The sequence below is a fragment of the Rhincodon typus genome, chromosome 2 (assembly GCF_021869965.1).
Source record: "Rhincodon typus isolate 14 chromosome 2, sRhiTyp1.1, whole genome shotgun sequence".
Classification (NCBI taxonomy): domain Eukaryota; kingdom Metazoa; phylum Chordata; class Chondrichthyes; order Orectolobiformes; family Rhincodontidae; genus Rhincodon; species Rhincodon typus.
In genome coordinates, this window is record NC_063333.1 from 99,114,169 (window position 1) to 99,141,310 (window position 27,142).

The 27,142-nt window shown below is 40.4% G+C and overlaps 1 protein-coding gene across 1 annotated transcript in view; it reads right to left on the minus strand.

The window, feature by feature from the left end:
• The window catches only part of pde11al (phosphodiesterase 11a, like), a 279,256-nt gene that overhangs the window by 74,617 nt on the left and 177,497 nt on the right, over nt 1–27,142 (minus strand). The window contains exons 10-13 of the mRNA XM_048614034.1: nt 24,984–25,034; nt 11,450–11,596; nt 3,640–3,747; nt 1,509–1,618 (exon numbers count right to left, since the gene is read on the minus strand). Of these exons, the coding sequence (XP_048469991.1) occupies nt 1,509–1,618; nt 3,640–3,747; nt 11,450–11,596; nt 24,984–25,034 (416 nt within the window). The remainder of the gene's footprint in view (nt 1–1,508; nt 1,619–3,639; nt 3,748–11,449; nt 11,597–24,983; nt 25,035–27,142) is intronic.

Here is a 27,142-nt window from a genome sequence, read left to right on the forward strand (position 1 = left end):
CCACATCCCACAGCACATTATAGTCTCCTTGCCAACTCAATACCAACTCAAATCCTTTCATATTCTCCATAACAACTGAAATACCCCAATATTACTTTGTAAATCAGAATTGAAAATAGACTTTCAAATCAAATCTGCCACCATCACAATTTTAATTCAAATATTAAGTTGTTATATTCTATGTGAAAAATAGATAAGTATAATTACGATTATTTGTATTGAAGTTAATTTGTTTGATATTGATTTGAAACAACAGACCCATGTTTATAATTTCCAAGTGTTGAAAAATTGGACATTACAGTCAATTTTATGTGTCATTGCACAGAGAGAGTAAAGATCAATTATAATCTGTACCTGAACTGGTGTTTGAAATCTTGTTCATTGGAAAGCAAGATTTTCACAATCATAATTACTCATCTAGACTGGGTTATATGCTTTTGCAGCAGTGAATCAAACAATGTCTATCTACACCTGTGCATGTTTAGGTTTTCATATTTTTGAATGGTAAATTGACAAAAGTGCAAGCAAATGAGGAAAACTGGGCATCGAGGATCTGATCAAGATTATAAGCTGTGTACCTCCTTAACCAATCACATGGGAGGATGGTGAAGTTGGTTGTGCAGAGAGAGAATTTAAAGGAGAAAAAGAAAGATTTTAATGAGAGGGAAAAAAAGAGCAATCTAAAAACCCATCAAATTGTCTTTTTAATTTTCAAGTAAATATAAAACCTGGAGGAATGGGACTACACAGTTGTAATAACTGGTGTTCAATGCCAGAGAAATTAATTACAAGTTATTAATACTTACGATACTATTAAAAAGGCGCTTAACATAGAAATGGAAGAGATGTCCATTCACTCGTGAATTTTTGATGAGTTTAGCTCTTACCTACCATGCAAACCCTATTCCATTCAACATTTTGCAAAAGTGAGGCATTTAGCAAGATACTACTTCTATGGAGCTTTTGCCACAATGGTGCACCTCAATCAGCAACCTTTGGATTTCCAAACTGAAGTACCATCACATGAAATTGTTGCAGTATTTGTGCAAAAATAATAAGCACCTTTGGTATCAGCATTACTTTGACAGAAGATTATGGGTTGTAGTTTTTGCAGTAAAATCTACTGATGCAATGCCTTTTTGCATTTTAGGACCACAGTCACCAATTTCGATATACAACAAGTAATAAAAATGCTGAAAGAAAGTTTATAAATGCAAAAGACCTTTTGTATTTTACATGTAATTTGTTTCAGAAAAAATGTATTTAAATTAAATGGGACTGCCTCACCTTCCATTAAATTGTGCTGGTCTCCATATATATTTTTACAATTACCTCATTATCCCGCTCTGGTGAAGCACAAATTGCAGCAGAATCGTATGGAATGTATAATACTATAATTAGAACATGTTTTTTCTTTACAGTATGCCAAATGGCAAAATACAGATATAATGTGCTTATTTGCTTTGTTTTAATATAGTACCGAAGCGTAGATGACATCTTTCACTCACTTTTCTTGGAAAGCATTGTTTGTTCCTCGATGATCAAGGTCATGACATAGACAACCCACCATCAAAGCAAGGATTTCGGAATCAGACAGAATTTCCCGAAAACCAGCAGTCTGAGGAAATATTTGACAAAATATTTAATTTTTTGTTCACCTGTGGTTTGTTCAACAGGATAGTAATAGTAATAGTTATAATTTGTGGAGGTAAGATAATTTGCAATCTAAAAAAGAAATTCTCTTTCTTTTCACTGCTCCAGAGATTTTGTTCAGAGTCACACTAACTTGGATATTCACAAATAGCAAATCCAATGATGGGACTTGTCCACCAATTATCTCCTAAACAGGCTCCTACAAGGAGCCACAATAATTGTGTGCCCCTTTTTCAAACCTTGATGTAGGCTGGAATATACTTTTATTTTGAAAGGAGTTATGAATTGAGCTGAACATTGGAATAGTCAGCCCTCATCTTAGTGTTATGACTGACAAACTCCTTGATTGTGGAACCAAAGGTGTTTGGGTTGAATTTGGAGTATTGATATTGGGTTGTGGCATATCTGACAATATCAAATCTTTTCTTTTGTGTCCAGGGTGACTCAAACCTTGGTCTTCTAAGACTTCACAATAGCATTCTCAGTTGAATATTACCCTAATTTGGATCAGGTAAGTGACAGGCAATGCCTACCTTCAACACAAAGAGGCCTAACCTCTTGCTTGCTAAGCTTCATGACACAAACATCACAGAGATCCCTGTATCATCAACACTTTGCGACTAACTTAGAACATGGAAGAAAGTACTTTGCAATGAATAACATTAATTGAGCCAAACCCCTGACCCACTCACTAGCCTTTTCAAATACAGAGAGCTTAAGCCTCTAATATCGTAGGTGGTTTCTCATAAACTAGATCCTATTGTTAGAAACTATCAAACATTCAGGTGCAATGTCATTAAATAATACTTCAAGAGTATACTATACAGTTCAAAGCATAGAAATTTACAGTACAGGACAAGAAAATGCACCTTTCATGTCTCGATTGGTTCCTTTGTGGCACAATAATCTACTATGTAAAACAAATGTAGAATAATAGATATTAGGAAAGATGCTGTCATACTGAAATTTCAATGAGGGATTTATTTTGTACAGAAGCCATTGTTTGTTCTGCTATGAGCATGCCAGCCCCACCATCAAACCCAGGCATGTTCTCAGTGCTTGTAGCTATCTGACGATAAACAGAGCTCATTCACTTCCTGACATTCTCGAAATCTTATTGTTTCTCTCTCTTAGTAGATATTTTGTCCATGGTGTTAATTTGACATATTGATACATATACATTTTGAAATATCAAAAAGGTGCAAACAGAGATATGGAGTTAAAGCAATATGGAGGTAAAATTTAATTAGCATATGATAGCATTTGCCATGAAGGCAAGTAGGTTTTACCCCAAGTTATTAGAGAATACTGCACATAAATGCAAATTGTAAAGTTGTGGAGAACCAGAGATTTAGAAATTAGGAGGAAATTGAATTTTAATTAAAACTGTTGAGCCATGTGGATCAGAAGCCATCAGAATAACATATGCAACATAATATTGCATCACAGACATCAGAGATAGATGGAAAAAACAAGATGGACTGGTTACAGAAGGAAAATAAATTGTTAGTTGTAAGTGACGAACTGAATCTCATATTTTAGAAATTTTCCAAATTCTATCAATTGTGTTTTAATATTTGAAGTTTAATGTGCGAAGTTTGCTGAGTCTGAATAGCTAAATTGTTATATCACCATAACATCAGTGATCTATTTACATACCATGTTATTAGAGACTTTTGGTGATGTTATCACTGAAATTCAAATTTCCTGATTATGAAAGCAGTTACCAGTTATAATTCAACCAGTAAATTAAGAGATCTTTATGGAAAAAAAAATCATCCCATTTATCAAATTGTCCCTTTTATACAAAACCCATCATTACTTATTTAAACAGACTGGAATCAAATGGAGCCTGAGAAAATAAAGGAATTTCCCCCTTAATCATTTCTTCACTAACTGGTGTCATCTGCTTTATGTTGTGATTTACACACAACCTTAATTAATGTCTGTTTTAACAAGACCTATCAAACAGATCTTCTGACTTACTGTAATCATCACAAACATGCATTGAGCGACATTAAATGCATGACGCCAATTGTGGTATGGAACTGCACGGTAATTTTTTCTCACAGTTAGCAGCCAGCGACACAGAACCTGCAAGATCACAGAAATTTGTGTGTATGGATTAATTTTAATAAAATTAAGATATAACCATAACAACTTTGCTTTCTGCTTTAAAAACAAGTTTAGAGTCCAGCAACAAAAACAGACATTGCTGGAAAATCACAGCAGATCTGGCAGCATCTGTGGAAAGAAATCAGAATTAATGTTTCAAATCCAGGTTGTTCTGAAGAAGGGTCACCGGACCCGAAACATTAACTTTGATTTCCCTCCACAGATGCTGTCAGACCTGCTGAGTTTTTCCAGAAATTTCTGTTTTTGTTTCTGATTTCCAGCGTCCATAGTTCTTTTGGTTTTTTTTATTTAGAGTACAGCACACAGCCTGAAGTGAAACCTTTAATTCTGTTTACAGGTGAAGTAAGAATCTTTATTTCATGAACCCTTTGGATTTGTTTTTAGCAACTAAAATTTGGAATTCCTTCTCTGACCATAAGTATGTTCACAAGATAGATAATAACTTGCAAACGTTTGGAAACATATTTTAGATTCTGGAGTATTCATAAAGTAAAATTATCAAGTTAAAATATTTGATAAACTTGAATGCAAAGAATTTCCTGTGAACATGTTAATACTTCAAATGCTAATATTACATGGCACAAGTTTTACCCACTATTTGTAAGTAGATAAGCATTACAGGACAAAGAGAAAACAAAGAACAGAGGCCTGATTTTATGTGAAGACCACCACGCAATAACAGAAGTGAGCAATAAGTTTAACACAGTGTGGAGCTGGAGGAACACAGCAGGCCAGGCAGCATCAGAGGAGCAGGAAAGCTGATGTTTCAGGTCGGGACCCTTCTTCAGCTTTCCTGTTCCTCTGATGCTGCCTGGCCTGCTATGTTCCTCCAGCTCCACATTGTGTTATCTTTGACTCCAGCATCAGCAGTTCTTACTATCTCTGAGCAATAAGTTTGCAACTTGAGAGATGAAAGCTGGTCTGCCTCATGGGGAGGGGACAGTAGTGAGAATATACTGGTAATGTTACAGGACCAGGGAATACTCTGGAAGCAGATGGTGGAATTTGACTTCAATAAATAAAAATCTGGAATTTTAAAAAGATTAGCCTAATGATGGTTGAATGAAATCATTGTTGATTGATGTAAAAACCCAAGTTGTTCATTTATGGAAAGTAAAGAATGTAGCTTGGCGTACATGCAACTCCAGTTCGACAGGAGTTGATTCTTAAAAACCCTCTGATTGGTTTGCTAAGCCATTCAGTTGTATCTAACTGCTACAATGTTAATACCCTTTAACCTGGGGGGGTGGGGTATAATTGTGGAGTAAGGCCTCTGTTTAGTACTGCTGGTCTAGCAAGAGACATCTTCCCTCCCCCTTTATCTAGCCTGTAGCATGCAATGTTCAATTTGCAGGATTACATATCAAGTGCCAGACCCTCCTGCTGACTGCTAAATCACAGCAATGGTGGGATGCAGTCAGAAATGGACATTAACTGTCCACTTACAGGCCTCAATTGGATAATAGGTAGGCAAAACCATCCAACACCTAACCTGCCACTCACAAAATTGCATTCGGGACAGCGGTGGGCTCCTGATTATCTTGTCACTCTGGAGGGGCTTTTCTCGTGCTTTAAAGGGACAGAATCCTTGATAGCAATCGACTCATTGTTGGATTGGCCTAAAATGCTGATGGAGATCCCCAAATGGCCAAAGCAGGTTTGTCTCCAGTTTTTGGGCTTGTTGATGGGGATATCACCATTCTGAGTTAAATCAGCTTCAAATGTATGAAGCTCACTGTTCTTTCCTGTACTGTAAACAGGAAGTAAAGCTGCTCCCTGTACCACACCACATGGACTTACTGAATCTCCCAAGTCAGTAACCAGACTCATGCCAGTGTGGTTATAGAAAAGTGACAACTGCAGATCCATAAGGATCTGCCCCAGTGATTTAAAATTAATTAGATTTGAGCCCTCACAAATGAATGTTCTTTTGAAGAGGTGCATTCTGATTTTTAATAGCTGCTCTGAGCCCCACTGGAAGTTACTTCACTACAGTGGATCGAAAACCTTGTGTAATATTTTTTAACGCATTCAAGTTGTGGGCATCACTGGCTAGATGAATATTTTGTGTTGAGCTACCTTGAATAACTGCAGTCTGTGTGGTGCACACAGTGATATTAGGGAGTCAATTCCAGGATTCTGACCCAGCAATTGTGAAGGACCAACAAATGGTTCCAAGTTAGGATGATATGTGACTTAGAGGGGAACATGCAGGAGGTGGTTTCCCCATGTGTTTCCTGCCCTTGTCCTTCTTACATGGTAGAGATGGGAGGTCTGGAAAGTGCTGTCTCAGGAGCCTTTGAGTTGTTGCAGTGCTTCTCAGATAACATACACTACCCCCACTGCACCAGTGATGTGAGAGTGAATACTGAATGCGGTGGATTGAGGCCAATGAGGCAAGTTGCTTTCTCGTGGATGATGCCAAGCTCTTTGAGCATTGTTGGCATTGCGCTCATCCAAGCAAATAGGGAGCACTCCATCAAACTCTGAGTTGTGTCTTATAGTCAGTGGATACAGGTGTAAAGGGACTGTATGTCCATGATGAAGGTGTTGGGGGCCAGGGAATTGAAAGTTTTGAAAAACTTGGTGGGTGTGGGTTGTGTCACAAATGTAGGTAGGGAGTTCCTGGACCAAAGGTGAAAGAACAGAGCTGAAGTAGCAGGAGATGAGCTCGGAAGAGCAGGAATGGGCAGAGACAATGGGTCGACCAGGGCTGTTGGGTTAATGGATTTTGGAGGAGATAGAAACGGGCAATGCGGGGTTGGCGAACTATCAGGTTGCAGGCTATGGACGGGAGATCTCCCAAAGTGATGAAGTTGTTGCTGATCTGGGAGATGATGGCTTGGTGATCAGAGGTGGGGTCATGATCAAGGGGATAGTAGGAGGAGGTGTCAGAGAGTTGGCATTTGGCCTCAGCAATGTAGAGGTCAGTTTGTCATACTACCACTGCGCACCCCCCAAACCCCCTTATCGGGGATTTAATAGAGAGGCTGGGGTTGGAGCGAAGGGAGCAGAGGGCTGCGTGTTCTGATTGGGAGAGGTTGTAGTGAGAGCGATGGAGAGATCCAAGCAGTTGATATTACAGTGGCAGTTTGAGATGAAGGGCTCAAGGGAGGGTAGGAGGCCGGGATGGGGTGTCCAGGAGGATGGAGTTTGCTGGAGGCGAGGGATAGGTTTGTTAGCGGGTGGGTTGGATTCTTGTTTAAAGAAATAGGCACACAGGCAGAGGTGACACAAAAAGAGCTTGACATCATGCTCGTCATGATGTTCAGCTCTTTTTCCACCACCTGCCCCCACACCTGCCGTCTCACCTCCATCCAAGGCCCCAAACAATCCTTTCAGATCCGGCAGAGATTCACCTGCACTTCATCCAACCTGACCTATTGTGTCCGTTGCTCTCGATGTGGTCCCCTTTATACTGGGGAGACTAAGCGAAAATTGGTGACCAGCTCGCAGAACACTTGCGCTCTGCATGCACCAACCAAACCGACCTTCCAGTTGCCATGCATTTTAATTCCCCCTCCCACTCCCCTGGCAACATGTCCATTCTTGGCCTCCTCCACTGTCAGAGTGAGGCCATATGTAAACTGTAGGAACAACACCTGATATTTCACCTTGGGAGCTTACAGCGCAATGGCCTCAATATTGACTTCACCAGCTTCAAATTCCCTCCACCCCCAGCCTTATCCCACGACCAACCCTCCCCCTCCTCCTCACCTCCCTGACCTGATCTAACCTTGACATCTTCCTACTGACCTGTCCATCCCACCCTTCCCACTGACCAATCACAATAACCTCCTACCTGCATCCAATTATGACCATCCCACCCACATTCCTCTTCTATTACACCCACTTCCTTTTCAATTCATGAGGAAAACAGCATACACTAGGACAGGAAGAGTGATGGCAAGTACCATGCTGCCCGTCATTCGGCTGGTCATCCCAGATGAAGATAGGATTCTAACTCTGACCGCCCTACGTTTCTTGGCTTTGTATCTGCACTGAATGGCAAAGCAAGACAGTAGTACTAAGAGGCTGGTACCTCAGGCTGAGGTGGAAAAGCGCAAAAAGACAAGGCAAGGCAGGGATGCTACCTGGCACATTACACAGAACAGTACAACACAGGAACAGGCCCTTTGGCTTACCATGTCTGTGCTGACCATGATGTTAGTCTAATCTAATCCCATCTGCCTGCACATGGTTCGTATCCCTCTATTCCCTGCTTATTCATGTGTCTGTCTAAATGCCTCTTAAGCGTTGCTTTCATACCTGCTTCTACCACCTTCCTTGGCAATTTGGTCCAGGCACCTACGACTCTCAGTGTAAAATGTATTCCTCACACATCTCCCTTTATCTTTTCCCCTCTCACCTTATACCTACAGCTTCTAGTATTTGACATTTCCATCCTGGGAAAAAGATTTTGACTATCCACCCCATCTGCTCATAATTTTATCAGGTTGTCTCTCAGCCTTTGATGCTCTAGTGAAAATAATCCAAGTTTGAACAACCTCACCTTGCAGCTAATACACTCCAATCCAGGCAACATCCTGGTAAACCTCTTCTGCACCCTCTCTAAAACCTCCACATCCTTCCTACAGTATGGCAACCAGAATTGTACACAATACCCCAAAGGCAGCCTAACTAAAGTCTTATACAGCTACAACATGACTTGTCAACTTTTATAAACAATCCCCCAACTGATAAAGGCAAGCATGCATGCACCTTCTTTATTACCTTTTCCACTTGTTTTGCCACTTTCAGAGAGCTATGGCTTTACACATTAAGATCCCTCTGTATATCAATCTTCCTAAGGGTCCTGCCATTTACTGTATACTTTCCTTTTGCATTTAACCTTACATCAACGCACATTTGACCAGGTTAAACTCCATCTGCCATTTCTCCACCCAACTTTCCAACTGGTCTAAATCCTAATGTATCCTTTGACAACCTTCCTCACTATCTACAATTTCACCAATTTTTGTATCATCTGCAAACGCGCTAATCTGATCACCTACATTTTCATTCAAATCATTTACATGTTTTACAAATAATGGGTCCCAGCACTGATCCTTGTTGAATGAGTGAGTACTATGTCAGTGAGCAAGGAGCCCAGAGATGCAGCTTGGTTCAGTCCACCTTTTCTGATGAAGGGGCTAGGCCCGAAACGTCAGCCTTTCTGCTCCTATGATGCTGCTTGGCCTGCTGTGTTCATCCAGCCCTGCACCTTGTTGTCTCGGATTCTCCAGCATCTGCAGTTCCTACTATCTAAGATGATCTCAATGTTGTGATGACTGTCTTGCCAGATTCTACTACCCATTGCGCCATTGCCCACTTCACTCAGAGCCAAGTAAGATTCTGCCCTACAAAGAAAATGGCAGAATATTAGATATAACTAAACAAATGATCTCAGCCACAAGGATGGCACATGAAAATAAGGTCATGTACCTAATGCATTTAGTGGGACTGAATTTGTATGTGGTATCACTGTCTTGGAATATGAAGCCATATCAATGTTATGATAATGACAAAGATTGGCATGTGTCTGGTTTGTTCATGTGAAAAAGTTAGCTACTTGGTAAAGGTCACATTAGACCTGCTTTATTGTTCCACTATCCTAGAGAATCAGATATCAGAACTAATGTTCATGAGCCAGGTGTTGCAGTAACATGAGATATATGAAGGCTCAAAGACAGTTTGGTAGTAACAGTTATGCCTTCTCACAGGTATCTGAACTGCACCACAAACAACGTTAAGTCAGGGATGGGATTATGTCTACATTAAATACAGGAAGAGAATGAGTTCTGACAGCACTGGACTTAAAAGTCCCTCTTGAACTCATTACTGAGGTATAGGATTGTCTGTTTATTCTGCCAGTACCTTTTCATGACCTGATTTCTGTCTGGTACAAGTTACAGGAGAAATATCACCCTGGGAAATGAAGAACGAAGGAGCTGATAGCATCGCTCACCTTCTTATCACTTGCCCACTAACTTCACAGCAATTTTATGAGAATGGGCAATTTTATGAGAATGGAACTCAGCAGCAAACTATTGCAGAATTTATGGGTAATTAACAGAAACTTTCACATCACAAAATGCAGTTTGACACTTCAGATCTACATTGTGATTGATAAGCAATGGTGCTTCTGTAGAAGATACTCAAAATGGAATTCTGTTAGAATTAAACAGCTAGGAGACATTGTTATAAAAATACTGCACAGATAATCGTTAATTTTGGTTTCAAAATTACAATTTGCAATAAAATTGCAGAAATTGCATTTTATAGAACAGCAAAGGACACAATAAATAGAATGTTAAATATTTCTTTTTTGACTCTACATAAGACCTGTTTATGTATTTCTCATAATGTCTGTACAGGGAGTTCATCAGTTTAAAGCTAGTCTGTAATACAGCAAATTCACTCTGTAATTTTGCATTGTCAGATTATTTGGATAATTAACTTGACCTGTTAGTGCAGGCTTCCAGCCCAGCTTTGGTCTTGACTCAGGAACTTGTTTAGAAGGTCATGTGCAATATGTTATTAGAACTCAAATTTAAAAGAATATGCACGCTTCCTCAATAAATGGTTGCACAAATGGATATTTTTTCTTTCTCTGCAAAAGTTCATTATATACATCCAAAATTTTTCCTTGGCATTTACAAAACTTAGGAACAGGGTAAAGAAGGAAAGAAACACTGGACAGAAATAAAATGAAAGGAAAGGAAAAACCTAGATAGGAGCTTTGAAACAGATTCTATGCTTAATTGATAGGACAGTGCAGAATCTCACCTTGCTTTACAACTGAAAAAGTGGATGGGCACTCACTAATCTGCTCCTTCTACTCTATGTGGATAAACATTTAAACTACAGCTTAAATAAACACTCCTAATCAATTTAATACAAATTAATGTTAATTAGGTCTCTCTCTGCTTTAATGCAGTAAGAGATCAGTTAATGATGTTGGACTTCATTTCACATGGGTTCCTTCCAGCCGTGAGAAAATAATGGCTAAGTTATTAACAGTAAGGCAGACGGAACTGAAGAAAACTGGAAATCCAGTAATTTATCAGCAGGAACCTGTTATCATTTTTGTACCCTGTTTCATCCTTGGCAGCTGGTTGATTGCTGAGAGGGAAAGCTGATGGTACAAACTGCAGTCACAAAGTATTCCTCACTGACACAAGTTATGGCAAAACTACCAGTGCTTATAGAAACAAATTTTGCGGCCAATATCTCACAAGTGGCATGCCCCAAATCTTTTCTAAACTGAGCGAGGCACTCTGCAAACAAAGGAAAAACTGCTCTTTACAGAGAGACAAAGAAGTCTCCAAATACCTGCAATGCCCTCACATCATGTAGCTAAATGTTATTTTGCTACTTATCTGCTGCTTTAGGGAATTGGCTCAGTGAATAATGTATTAGACTGCATTGTTGATCCTTGTTTTGGGACTTCTATCAGGTTCTTGTTTTTGATAATTTAAGGAGAGAAGCATGAACAACAACTATGCCATTTCTTAACTGAAAAACAAAAAAGTATATTTTAAGGTTCAAGAAACAAGACAATGTTGAGTGTTTGATGAATCCAGATATATTCTATAAAATGTTAAACGTTAATCTACTGCAGCACAGAATGGATATCTTCTACATATTACTTTCTTACCTCATAATCTACTTTGAATTTCTGTACCATCCCTAGTTCCAAGAACATCCTTAATGATGCTGTGATCATTCCATCATTATTGAGAGAAAAATCACTGAAGTGAAAACTATCAATTCCCAGCTCACTCACCGCAGGAAGTTTTGCGGCCTGAATGGAAATACAGAACAGTTAACGCCCATATAAAAAAAAGGCACAAATTTAAGGCTTTACTTTATGATCCTCTATCTACTGACACAATCTTATTTTATCCTGCTCCTGTTGGCAAGTAGTGCAGCATATATTTGAGTACAACTGATAGAACATAGTCCCCCTGAACACAATATAATTTCCTTGAATGCGACAGTGGTTATCAAAGATTTGTGAGAGGCAGCAGTAGGGTTTTGGATGCAAGTGAGGGTGGTATCAAAGATCTCGTGGGACGGCAAGGGTCTTCGGAGGGGAAGGCATCATGTGCCCAGGGTAAGGAGTGGGGAAGAAATGAGATCTCAGGATAATCGACATCAGGTCAAAAGGTCAGGAGTTTATAGGTTTCTCAGAGGCTTAAAGGCTTAAAAGTAAGTGAGGGCACCAGAAGGATTGCGGACTTCTGGTGAATATTAGGGTTTTGGCGGATTGTGTGTGTCGGGTGGAAATGAGAGCTTTGGGAGATCATCTATTGGGTTCAGGGCCTGAGTCAGTGATCTTGAGAACTGCAAAGGAGGATGGTGGAAGAAGAGGTTGGAGGCGAACATGGAGTGATGCAGACAGTGGTTTGCAGATGATTAACGATTAGTAAGCGATTGGTTTTCTCAAGTGTAATCAGCAAAGGCACTTGCTATCTCAGGGCAAGGTTATGTTACAGCAGGAACTGAGAGCAAGTCAGATGCCCTTTATTTGCTAATGCTTGCTGTAGTAATGGATAAAGGGAGTTTTATGTTTGTCTTTACACAACCTAGTGGGACAAACACTATTTGCCTGCCATTTTGCTGAATGCATATGCAATGGTTGAAAACATTTGCCAGATCCTAGCTTATATCTCAACCTGGCTGATTACATCACTTTAGCAATGAATATGGTGAAGTTAATTCTGATCCAGAATATTCATTTTAAAAACCTAAAACACAAAACACACAGATAGAAGGTAGAGAACAAAGGAAGGTTCTAAAAATGTTTTAAAAAGCATGGAAGACCCACACTTACAATCATATTTGGGCACAAGCTAATTGGTGAAGGCTGTGAGACATGGGAAAGAATTGGAAAAGTATAAGAGAAGACAATATAAGAAAATAAAGTGATTTTGTATTTCGTAAGCTAAACTAAAAATATGAGAATTCTTTGCTCAGAGTCAGAACTTCAATGTTCTTAAAGTTTAGATTTCATGAAAGTTTTGCAAGGTTTCTTTATTCTGGTCAAACCGTCTAATCATGGCATAACCATAGGAAGAATAACCATTCTTTTTTATCTAGTTTGTTTCTATTCACTTGTGGGACTTGAGCATTGCTGGCTGGTTCAGCATTTATTGCCCTTGAGAAGGTGATGGTCTGCTGCCTTATTGAACCGCTGCAATCCATGTGTTTGTAGGAAGACCCACAATGCCCGTAGGGATGAAATTCCAGGATTTGGGCCCAGTGACAGTGAAGGAATAGTGATATATTTCTAAGTCAGGATGATGTGTGGTTTGGAGGGGAACTTGCAGCTGTTGGTGTTCCCATATATCGACAGCCCTTGCCCTTCTAGATGGAAGTGGTTGTGAGTTTGGAAGGTGCTGTCTAAAGATCTTTGGTGAATTTCTTCAGTGCATCTTGTAGATAATACACACTGCTGCTACTGAGCATCACTGGTGGAAGGAGTGGGTATTGTGGATGCTATTGTTACTCACAAGGGCTGCTTTGTCCTGGATAGCGTCAAGCTTTTGAGCATTGTTCAAACTACACTCATCCAGGCAAAGTGGGAGTATTCCATCACACTCCTGATTTTTGCTTTGTAGATGGTGGTCTGGTTTTAGGGAATCAGGAGGTGAGTTACACACTGCGGTGTTCCTAGCTTCTGACTGCTCTTGTGTCTACTCCATTTATATGATGAGTCCAATTGAGTTTTGAGTCAATAGTAACCCCCCAGGAAGTTGATAGTGGGGCATGGTAACACCACTGAATGTCAAGGGATTGGGGTTAGGTTGTCTCTTATTAGACATGGTCATTATCAGGCTCTTGTGTGGCATGAATGAATGGCCAATGTTGTTAGCTTTCTCAAGAAGGGAAACAGAGATAATCCAGGTCATTACAGGCCAGTGAGCCTGATGTCAACGTTGGGGAAGCTGTTGGAGAAGATAATTGGAGACAGAGTTTATTCACATTTGGAAGTGAATGGACTTGGTAGTGATAGGCAGCAAGGTTTTGTGAGGGGAAGGTCATGTCTCACCAACTTGATTTCAGTTCTTTGTGGAAGTGACAAGAATAATCAATGACAGAAGGGAACAGCAGTGAATGTTGTCTCCATGGACTTCAGTAAGGCATTTCATAAAGTATCTCATGGCAGATTGGTACAGAAGATAGAGTTTCATGGGATACATGGTGAGCTGGCTAAATGGATACAAAACTGGCTTGGTTGTGGGAGACAGACAGAAGGTGGAAGGGTGCTTTTTGGAATGGAGATCAGTAACTAGTGGTGTTTTCCAGGGTTCTGTTGGGATCTTTGTTTTTTGTAACATATATGAATGATCTGAAGGAAAATGTAGATGGTCTGATTAGTAAGTTTGCAGATGACACCAAAATTTGCACAGTCCCAGATAGTGAAGATTATTGTCAAAGGATACAGCAGGATATAGGCAGATTGAAGATTTAGGCAAAGAAATGGCAGATGGAGTTTAATTCAGACAAATGCAAGGTGATGCATTTTGGAAGATCAAACTCAGGTGTGAATTATACGATAAATGGCAGAACCCTTAGAAGCATTGAGATACACGGTGGCTCATTGGTCAGCACTGCTGCCTCACAACACCAGGGACCTGGGTTCGATTCCAGCCTCAGGCGACTGTCTGTGTGGAGTTTGCACATTCTCTGTGTCTGCGTGGGTTTCCTCCGGGTACTCCGGTTTCCTCCCACAGTCCAAAGATGTGCAGGTTAGGTGGAGTGGCCATGCCAGATTGCCCGTAGTGTTCAGGGATGTGTAGCTTAGGTGGGTTATAGGGGGATGGGTCTGGGTGGGATGCTCAAAGGGTCGGTGTGGACTTGTTGGGCCGAAGGGCCTGTTTCCACACTGTAGGGATTCTATGATCTATGATCTACAGGTCCACAGATCCATGAAATTGGTAACACAGGTGAATAAGGTGGTCAAGCAGCCATACTCCATTGGCCTTCATTGGCAGAGGCATCAAAAATAGAAGTTGGCAAGTTGTGTTACAGCTGTACAAAACTTTAGTTAGGCCACATTTGGAATCTTGTGTGCAGTTCTAGGCACCACACTACCGAAGGATGTGGATGCTTTGGAAAAGTGCAGAGTACATTTACCAGGATGTTCCCTGGTCTGGAGGGTTTTACTTAATGAGGAGAGGTTGCATAAACACAAATTGTTCCACCGGAAAGACGGAGGCTGAGGGACGACCTCATAGAAGTCTACAAAATTATGAAAGGCTTGGATAGGATCGATAATTAGAGGCTTTTTCCCAGGGTGGACAGGTCAATTATAACAGGGCACAGGTTCAAGGTGAGAGGGGGAAAGTTTAGGGCAGAAGTGCAGGGAAAATATTTCACACAGAGGGTGGTGGGTGCCTGGAATGCGCTGCCAGTGGAGGTGGTGGAAACAGGCATGTCGGTAACATTTAACGCATATCTTGATAGACACATGAACAGGAGGCAAACAGAAGGATAGAAACCCCACATGGGCAATAAGCAGCAGGTCTAAATAAGGACTAAGAATTGGTGCAGGCTGGTGGGCGAAAGGGTATGTTCCTGTTCTGTATTGTATTATATTGTATGAATTTACTTGCCACTTTTCAGCCCAAGCCTGGACACTGTCCAGTACTTGATGCATTTGGACATGGACTGCTTAGGTATCTAAGGAATTGTGAATGGTGCTGAACTTTATGCAATCATCAGCGAACATCCTCACTTCTTATGAATGGAGTGAAGGTCATTTCTGAAGCAGCTGAAGATGGTTGGGCCTAGAAGGCTAACCTGAGGAACTCCTGCAGAGATGCTGTGGAGCCAAGACTACTGACCTCCAGCAACCACAACCATCTTCCTATGTGCCAGGTATGATTCCAACCAGTGGAGTACATTACAGTGATCATCTAGGTGTTCCCGAAGGTAGTGGTGGAGGTGTGAAGTGGGCAAGGGGGTGGAGGGGGTGAGGTGAGCAGTGGAGGCTGGTGTGTGGATTTTAATCTGAACAAGTACATGGTGAATGTGGATGGAGTGTTAATGTTGGTAAAAATGTAACTGCACCGGGAAGCTGATTCAACCCACCAACTTGCACATTCTGCTCCAAGGAATTTGGCCAGTCTCCTTAGGACAGCCAGGTTGCACATCAACATATGCTAAGCACTCAATTAGAACAATCTTTGTTATATACATTTATATAATGCATTTAATGTAGCAAAATACCTCAAGGCATTTTGCCAGACTGACACCAATAAAAATATTTTGACACCAAGTCACAGGAGAAGGCATCACCACAGATAACTAAAACTTAACCAAAGACATTGGCTTTAAGGACAATCCTAAATAAGAATACAGAAGAGGGGGAGTAAGCTTGAAAAGAGAATTCCAAAGCTTAGGGAAAGGGTATTTGAAAGTACAGAAATCAATAGTGAACAAAATCATGGACATAAGAGAGGCCGGAACCGGAGGATCACAAGCAGTTGGAGATTTGTATAATGGGAAAAAAGTGACAAAGATGGGGAGGAGGTAGACTGAAGTGAGATTGGAATGGGAGCCACTGAAGGTCACCAAGCACTAGGTGATAGGTGAACATGACTTGAAGTGAGTTAACTGTGGAGTGTGGGATGTTAACTTTGGAGTGAGGGATAAGCACAAGTTTAGTAGAATGACAGATGGCAGTTTGTCAATTTTTCAGGTTACAAAGCCACGGATGAGGGTCTCGGCATCAGCAGATGAGTTGAGACAGGATCAAAATAAGGTGATATTATGGAGGTGGTGCATGCAATCTTATTGATACAGCAGATATGTGTTTGAAAGCCCATCTTGGGGTCAAAGGTTACAAATGATTTGGTTTAGTTTCAGACAGTTGTCAGAGATGGAAACAATAATCAGGGAATGGAATCTGTGATGGAAGCCAAAGACAATAGCTTCAGTTTTCCCTAGAGTTATTGGGAGGAAGTTTGGCACTGAAAAATCATGGCTGAATTATGTTAATTTGTTCAAGGCACCAATGATTTTGGTATCAAGAGTCTGCCATAGTTAATTGAAGATGAAGTCATTTGATTACCTTAAATGATGTCACATGCAGCAGGCCATGTTACACTTAGGATTGTGTCCTGATCGATCCATCATGTTTGAAGTGCACTCCTTCATTTTCTCATTGTGGTTGTGTGTTCATATAATCATTAAGTCACACAGGTCCACAGCACAGAAAAAGGCCCTTAGGCCCACTGTCAACTTTGCCCACAACAGTCAAAAACAACCTCCTAACCATTCTATTCCCATTTTCCAGCACTTGGCCCATCACCTTGTATACCTTGGCATTGCAAGTATGTATCTAAATACTTTTCAAAAGTTATGAGTGTTTCTGCCTCCATCACCCTTACAGACAGTGACCATCCTCTAGGTTGAAACTGTTTTTCCTCACATGTCCTCTAAACCTTCTGTCCCTTACCTTAAATCTGTGTCTTTGTCATTCATCCCTCCATCAAGAGAAAAAGTTTCTTCCTGTCCACCCTATCTAGGCCTCACATAACTTTATAACTTTATCATGTCCTTCTCAATCTCCTCTGGTCTAAGGAAAACTAACGAGCCTGTCCAATCTGTCTTCATAGCTGAAACTTTCCAGCCCAGTCAACATCTTGGTAAATCTCCTCTGAACTCCAGTGCAATCACATCCCTTTTATAATATGGATTCCAGAATTGCACTCAATATCTAGCTACAGCCTATACAGTTATACTGTTCTAGTATAACCTCCCTGCTCTTAAACTCTATGCTAATAAAGACAAGGATCCCAAATGCCTTCATAACCACTTTATCAACCTGTCCTAATACATTAAGGGACAGGTGTACATGCACAACAAGGTCATTTTGATCATTGGTGCTTCCCAGCATCCTACCATTCACCATGTGTTACCTTGCTCAGAAGGCCTGACTGCACATTGCTCATTCTCTACTGCTTTTCAATGAATCTCTTTTTCCTGATTGACCTGAAGGCACAACACTTAAGTTTAGCCAGGGACAACCTGGACAGGGCTGCAATGCAGACACTTCACAGATATCTCTGCCAATACCATCTCCACTTGCTCGTTCCTGAAGCTCGAGTCACTAGGTGAAAACACAACTCTGGCTCACCAGACCCTTTAAGATGTGGTGGTTTGTTTGCTCACTGAGCTGGTTCGTTAGTTTGCAGAGGTTTCATTACCCTGCTGGGTAACATCAGTGCAGCCTCCGATGAAACATTGTTGTGTTTTCCCACTTGTTATTTAAACTCAGGGATCCATTGCAGTTGATTACCTCATTTCCAGTTTTTCTTTGCAGTGATGTGTATGTAGGGTCTAATTCTACGTGTTTACTGATGGCCTTCTTGGTGGCGAACCGCCTCTAGAAATTCCTGTGCTTGTCTCTGTTTGGCCTGTCCTAGGATCCTGACATTGTCCCAATCGAACTGACAGTTCTCTTTGTCTGTGTATATGGAGACAAGTGAGTATTGGTCATGTCTTTTTGTTCTTTCAGTAGTGTTGACTTAGAACGAGCCACCAAAATGACAGCCAAAGATCGGACACTTGGATAAGAAACCTATCTAACAGAAAACTAACAGACATAGAGAAAGCTGTACTAATATATGGACTCAATTACAACCACACAGACATTAACAAGACAGAATTCCTAGCCACACTGGAATCCATATTGAACACCAATGGCATTAATAAAGAAACACAGCCCATTAGACCGACAGTGGTCCCAACACTGACCAGAAGGAACAAACTTAACACTCTCAACACATCAGAAAGGAAGGTCCTAGAAGGACTGAAAAAAAGACAAAACTATTATAATCATACCAGTGGACAAATGGCTCATGACAGTAATTCTTAACCAACGAGACTACATCACTAAAGCACAGATGCTACTGGCAGACACAAATACATATCGACAAGTGGAAACACACCCGGCACCACCATTAGGAAATAAAATCATCCACATACTAAAGAGACTCAAGCAGACCAGACAAATCAACAAAGCAGACTCCCTAAAAGTGAAACCTGAAGGGACAAACACGCCTCCGATTCTACGGCCTCCCAAAGGTACACAAATTGGAACTGCCCCTCAGACCCATAGTCTATCTTTCAGGTACACCAACATATAGGTTAGCGAAGGAATTATAACAAAGACTAAAGCACCTCATCAACAACTCAACCCACTCAATCCACTCAGCCCAGGAGTTCCTCAAAACCCACAAAGACACAAGAATAGATGAGGACTAGACCATGGTATCTTTGATGTTACAGCCCTATTCACATCGATTAATATACCACTGGCTCAGTGGTTAGCACTGCTGCCTCACTGCGCCAAGAACCTGGGTTCAATTCCACCCTTGGGCGACTGTCTGCGTGGAGTTTGCACATTCTCCCTGTCTCTGTGTGAGTTTCCTCCGGGTGCTCCGGTTTCCTCCCACAGTCCAAAGATGTGCAGGCTAGGTGGATTGGCCATGCTAAATTGCACCTAGTGTCCAGGGATGTGTAGATTAGGGATGAGCCCGGGTGGGATGCTCTGAGGGTCGGTGTGGACTTGTTGGGCTGAAGGGCCTGCTTCCACACTGTAGGGGTTCTATGAATTCTATGAAAACTACTGAAAGAACCGGACATGAATAACACCATCTCCACAGAGAACATGCTGAAATTACTGGACCTATACCTCACGACCCACTTTACCGTTAATGGCCAGATCTATGAACAAATCAATGGGACACCTATGGGGTCACCCACCTGTGGGCTAATAGCAGGAACAGTGATGCAGAGACTCGAAAGCACGGCCCTTCTGCAGATCAAACCCACACTATGGATCCAATACGTGGATGACACTTTCATCGTCATCAAACAGACTAAACTAGTAGAAACACACCAACTTATGAACAACATTTTCACCGGCATCACGTTCACCAGAGAAGAAGAACAAACAGCTCCCATTCCTGGATGTGATGGTAGAACGCAGGGCCAACCGCGAATTTCTGACCAAAGTATACAGAAAGGCCACACACACTGATCAAGTCCTAAATTTCCACAGTTACCACCCCAACACCCACAAATGGAGTTGCGTAAAAACACTATTCAAATGAGCCAGAACATACTGCAGCAACCCAGAACTACGCCAAAATGAAGAAGAATACCTCCACCAAGTATGCGGAGACAACGGATACCCGAACAGCTGGGTCCGACAGTGCCTGTCGCACAAACAACAACAGGAAGATACAGTACACCCCAACACCCTTGTCACGTTACTGTACATCAATAACGTATCTGAACTGACCACAAGACTCCTACGGCCACTGAGCATCAGAGTAGCACATAAACCTTCATCAACCCTACACCAACTGCTAACAAGAACCAAAGACCACTTACCCGCTATGGGCAGAACCAATGTAGTATACAAGATTCCATGCAAAGACTGCAACAAACATTACATTAGACAGACAGGAAGGAAACTGGTTACGAGAATACATGAACACCAACTAGCAACAGAGACACAACGAATACTCACTTGTTTCCATACATACAGACAAGGAGAACCACCAGGTTGACTGGGGCAACGTCAGGGTCCTAGGAGAAGCCAAACAGAGACAAGCACGGGAATTTCTAGTGGCCTAGTACTCCACCAAGAAGGCTACCAAAAAATACGTAGAATTAGATCCTATATACACACGACTGCAAAGAAACAGTGGAAATGAGGTAATCAACTCCAATGGATCCCACAGTTTAAATAACAGGTGGGAAAACACAACAACACTTCATTGGAGGCTGCACTGATGATGTTACCCAGCAGGGTAATGAAACCTCTGCAAACTAACGAACCAGCTTGGTGAGCGAACTAACCACAGCATCCACAACCCGAGCTACAAATCTACTCAAGAACCTTAGAGCCTTTAAGAATCCTGCACACCCTCAGAAGAAATTACCTCTTCTGAGTATTTGTCATCTGAGGACCATTGATTGTGACCAAAGCAGCTCTGGTGTAAAAAACAGATTTAAATTACAGCTGGTAAAGTAGGATCATTGCAAATTATTATTGTAAAGATGATGAAATGGGACTCACTGCTAGAATCAACATGACTGAGTGCAGTTTGATATGTGGTGCGCTATATTTTATTCTATATCCAGGTAGCTGTGGGGTCTCACATCACCATCTCTGATGGCTAGGGACACCAAGATGCCACTATTTTGCAATACTAACTCCTCTTTATTGCCAAATATGTTATGTGTGGAGACTCACTGCTTCTTCTGAGTAGTTTACCAATGCTTCAACTGCAATGGGGAGGAAACAGACTGTTGAATGAGTGGAATGACATGTGTTAACTCGATGGATGCAGTATGTTTGGTGAAACTGACTTTCAGGGAGATTAATCAGATGCCATAAGGATGAGTGTGGGTCTCAGTGGTGAATGGATAGATGGGGCTGTGAGGAAGTTAACTGAAACAGAAGGTTGTGGGTGCTTGCAAGCTAACTGGCTATAAGAAATTGCATGATGGAATAGATTTGACCTGGTAGAGTTTAACAAATTCACAACGCACAATGTAGGTGAATGTGCAACTTTATTCACCTTTCCCAACTGGATTAGATTGTAAAGTGTTTCCTGTATTAAATTCACGAGTGTGGAAAAACACCCCCACTGCTAACCTCCCAGGCTATCTTCTGCAGTGCCTTCTTTAGGTCAACAATAGGTTATTTTTTGCTACTGTTGCTGTGGCGGATTATCCCTCTGGGGCTCCTACTTGGCTCCAGCAGTACAAGGGAGCCATCGGTCAGCAATGGCACATCCTTTGACTGTTCTGGCTTTATTTCCAATGTTCTTCCAAATTACATCTTCCCTAAACTCCATCATTGTACTGATCTTTTAAAAACTCAAATGAAATTGTGTCACGAGGGCTGCCTTACACTCTGTGCCACAAAATTGTCACCAATTCCAGAAACAAAATAATCATGAGGTGTCTGGATTAAAATAGACATGTGGATCTTACTTTTGAACTTCTTATATATTAGATACCTCCCTGTCCAAAGCTCCACAGAGTTACAATAAGGGTCTAGCAGTTAATTGAGCACTGTTGTTGCATTAATATTTGTTTATTTTATCACACAAAGAACCAGATGGAAATTTTGATTGATTGTTCATAAATTATGATGGTATTTTTATCTATTTAGTATAGTTCCTGCATGAGTTTAATCAACAGATGAATAATAATGGATTGCTAATGTGTTTTAAGTTTAATGTTTTAGAAAGGCAATATGATTATAAACGGCTTGCAAGAGAGTTTACCTCCTCACTTACTTACTGGGTATAGCAATGACTAAACAGAATGGGAGAATCCTCAACATTTTTAATTTAACAATGGAAGTATTTATTTTATAAGGAGAGTGCAAGCCTTCAAATAAGCCTCTCATTCCAAGAAGCTGTGTTCAAATCAAGTCAGAATTGAAAATCTCACTTGTTAATTACATAGGATGGTTATAATGGAACTGCAAAATGCCAACCAAACACAAAGTGCTGCTCTACAGAGGATGGGACTGATGTACTTTGATCAAACAGAGTATTAGGAGACTACGTCAGATCTGGGCACCCTGGTCTTGATATTTACGAGCAGGCAGGGAAGGAGCATGGCAGCTTTAGATGGTAAGATGGGTTCAGTACCCAGGAAGATAATTCAGACAGGGTGGTGATGGTGCTATTATTGATAGACTCTTAATCCAGAAACTCAGCTAGTCTTCTGGGGGACATGGGTTTGAATTCCGCCATGCAGATACGGGAGTGTGAATTCAATAAATAAAAAAATCTGGAATTAAGAATCTAATCTTCTGATGACCATGAAATAATTGCAAATTGTTGGAAAAAGAAACCTTTGGCTCACTTAATGTCCTTCAGTGAAGGAAATCTGCCATCTTCACCTGCTCTGACCCACATGTAACTCCAAACCCACACAGACTCTCAAATGTCCCCTGAAATGGCCTAGCAAGCCATTCAGTTCAAGGGCCTCTCGCGATGGGCAATAACACTAGCCAGTCAGCGATGCCCACGTCCCACGAGAGAATTTAAGAAATTACACTGGGAAGAAAAGGAGGCTCATTGTTGACAAGCGTTTGGCTTGCAGAGGGGATAAAAGACAAAGAGGTCACAGGGGAAAATGGATCGCATCCGAATGGGGGTCACAGGGGAAAGATATGACAGGCGAGAAGAGAGTATGGGGGAAAGAGATTATAGGGACAAAGAAGTCAAGGGAGAAAATATTGATGGTGCAAAGAGGTCACTGGAGAAAGAGGTCACAGTGGAAAAGAGATCGTGGAGCAATACGCCTTGAGGGTGAAAGGAGATGATTGAGGAAGAGATGTGGAAGAAGAAATCACAGGGGAAAAGAGGTTGTGGGAGCACAAAGAGATCAGAGTGCAGGCAAGTGATCAAGAAGTTGTTAACACTGCAATGGACTAAGAAAGTTGCCATTTTTGAAATTTACCTCATTGCTCCCCATGACCCAGCCCCTGACATTCTCCTGCCCACTTGGGCATCTCTCCCAGGGTTGGATTCAATTGAAGTGAATAAAGTGAAAAGGGGTTGTAAACAATCCAGTTGAGTCAGGATTAAATATCATCTACTTTCACCTTGATACAAAGTCAAAAATTACCTCCATACTTATCAATCTGTGCTGCTTTTGATCACCATTCCTAGAAAGTAGAAACTCCTAGTACAAATTTCCTTCACCTTGTAGACCATGATATTCACAATATGTAGGAAAAAAACCCATCAGATCATGTAACAGGATCTGGCTATCTCATATTATACTGGCAATCTATTACATGTCTGATATTAATATCTAAATCTAATATCAGCTTAAATGTCCATAAAAGAAAAAAACACAGAACAAACAGAATGAGTAATATCACTCCATAGCCTTTTCCAGTATTTGACCATGAACAGCAACTATATGACTGGTTCACTCTAAGGTCTGACCAAGTGACCTAATCATAGAAGGGAAGTATACAGCTGGGACAAGTGGGAGAACATTTTAATCAATGAATAAGTGTATATCTAAGTGAAATGGGAAGTGCAATCATGGATACATTTTTGATTTGTTCTCCTGACAGGAAGCATTTGTCCACTGGAAGCACATATTAAAAACACCAACATCAATATGCACAAGATTTCTGTTCCTCAAAGAGAAGGTACCCTGCTAGAAGTACACAATTGGAAGATCACATATTTATATTTGAATATGGCTGAAATAACAAATAGAAACTCACATGAAACTACCCAGTTTCTCACAACCCTTAGTTACATCAGGCACCACTAAAATTATCTCTAGATACAGTGTTCTAAAAGTGTCTAGGCTGAGGGGTAATTGTTGCCACAAAAACAGTGCACAGTATGGCACCCATAACACTATCAACATTATTGATAGTATCGTTAAAATACATCATTCGACTCTTGCACTTCTATATTCCACACAGATGACATTGCCAATAACTAAACATTTGCACCTAATATATATAACTTGTTTATGGGAAACATCTACAGATAAAATAATTGCAATAACTTATCGGTTTTGTAATTATCATAATTTATTTCCCACAATACTTAACATTTTACTATACAACATAAAATAGACATTACAGCAACAGCATGCACAAAGAAGGTAATATGCAGTAATTCTTTGTGTAATAGGGGAGAGCAGGCCTTAAATTCATCCATTTGCTTTTTTCACTGTGAGCAGATTTTATTACTTTAATAAATAATCTGCACTGACCACTCTTTTGTATTCAGTATTCTTCATGTGGCAGCAGAGAGTCAGCAGGCGAATGCATTACATTTAATCACTTGCTTCTAGATTTATAATCAACAACCTGTTTACTAATTTATAAACCCAGTCACGCATGTTGATATATAAAACATCTTGTGAATGAAATTCCCAAGACAATCTATTATTAAAGAAGAGTTCAGCACAATTGAGTTAAAAAAAAAACACCAATAGCATGCTCACATGTATTGATTTAGTATCTCTATAAAGAAATATTTTATTTTAGAGCTATGTGTTTTCCAGGATATAATGGAGAATGTTATTAGAGGTGCCTGCCAAATAATAGTACAATTGGAACTGTGCTAAGTGTATTTTGTTGGAATCATATTGGAGACGTTTACCTTCAGTCGATCGACCTCTACTTTTGAGCATGTTGCATGGTACGACAGCAACTGAAGCAATAAAAAGAAACAAGTAAATACTGAAATTTTGCATAAGGTGAAATATAAAATTGTATTATTTTCATTTAACATCATTATGAGTCACATAATGGTGGGAACTGATTATTGTCCATTCTTGTGCACATTATCTCTGGCACACTGATGCACTCGCCCCAACAGTTAACAGCCTGAAATTGAATGCCTTATTGACATTATTGCATGTTGTTGGTGCCTATCCACCTCCAAACACAGCTGGGAAACATGAAGGCAAAGAATGCTGAATGCACCTTGAAAGCCACTCCCAGCAGCTGCCGACAATGGTTGGGGGAGTTAGGAGGCATGGAGAGTATACAACTGGAGTAGAAATTGGTGAAGAGTGTTATTCTGAGGACTATAGAGTTAAGCAAGTGCTCCTGCTTTTATCTACTTCCACAACTGTGGAATCCTGAACAAACCAGGACAGCTCTTGCTCCATTCATCACATAGTAATTTCCCAAGAGATCTTAAAAGAGCAGATCTAGCCCCTTATAAACATAGACATGGAACTTAAAACCTGCTTTAGATGGCCACGCAGAACATCTGAAAAATTTAGCAGACATCTGAACACATGCAGAGATTATTCTACACTCAAAAACAATTTGAATTTATATTCCATCTTTAATACAGTGGAATGTTCAAAGGTGTTTCACAAAAGCACAATTATCAGACAAAATATAACACTAGGTTTTATAAGAAGATATGAAGACAGGTGGCCAAAACCTTGTTCAAAGGGATAGATTTTAAGGAACATTTTAAAAATGAAGGCAACATAACTTCATATACCAGTTGATTCTTTTCACTTCATTTTTTTAAATCATGTAATTTGCTTTTACTATGAAAACAGTAGAAAGTATACATTTAAAACTGCATCTAATTTTAAATTTAATTCTTTGTGGTATTCTTCGCACACAAAAACGTCAGCAAGAAATTCATCCTGTCAGCATAACAAAGCAAAAAAATACCAATATTGAAATATACATTCCAACAATGGTGATAAAATTTTGTATCTCAACACATCAAAGTGTTGCAAATAGTCACCTGTATATTACCTTTAATTAACTTAAATCTTTAAAAACTAAAATGGTTCCACTCAACATATTTTAATTACATCTCAATTAATGTTTTCTCATGAGAGAGGGAGGAGTACGCTCCTAGACATGGCTGACCACTCCTCTTTGACACTGCTGACTTACACAACGCTTCTGAGTGCAACCAAGTTCTATGAATACATTGATTTATAGATCAAGATCAAAGCACTTCAAACTACAGAATGGAATAAAATGGCAATTTTATATTGTAGGATTTTTCAAAAGGCTAATGCCAATAACTAAACAGGAGTTTTGGTGATCTCTAGCAAAGGTTCCACCAGGAGACTGAGAGAATGCAGGAACATTCAAGTCAATGGATTTAAATAATCAAACAATTTACACTTAGCCTATTTTGTGTTTGAAAGAGCCAGGTAAGATTCTCAGACACAACACAATGTGGAACTGGAGGAACACAGCAGGCCAGGCAGCATCAGAGGAGCAGGAAAGTTGATGTTTCGGGTCGGGACCCTTCGTCAAAAATGGGGAGGAGCAAGGGAGCTGGGAAATAAATAGAGGAGAGGTGGGGCTGGGGAAGGTAGGCAGGATGGTGATAGGTGTAAGTATGTGGTCGAAGAGTTTCTGGGCAGAGGAGATTACCTCCGGTAATTGGGAGGGGGACGGGAGCTGGGAAGTTTCTTCTTCAAAGACACGACACTGAAAAAAACAGTAGGGCAAAGTTCACACCACAGCAGAAGCTTATAACAAATATCTATGAGACAATGGGCAGCATTTTAGTAGTAAAAATTGTGAATTTTGGACTTTAGAAGGATTGCTAAATTTGCTCAAAATGAAGTCACAACCAGAAGCTGGATCCAATATGCTAACCTTTAGGTGATTTTGATGTACATACAGTGCATTTTGCTGATCATGATACTTAAATTGGACAATTTTAACAAGATTTTGGTTTGTATTTACACCTACATCACTGGCTCAAAGTCATAATTGAGAGAATGTCAAGAAGACAGAAAACAAATTACAGGACCAAAGAAAAGT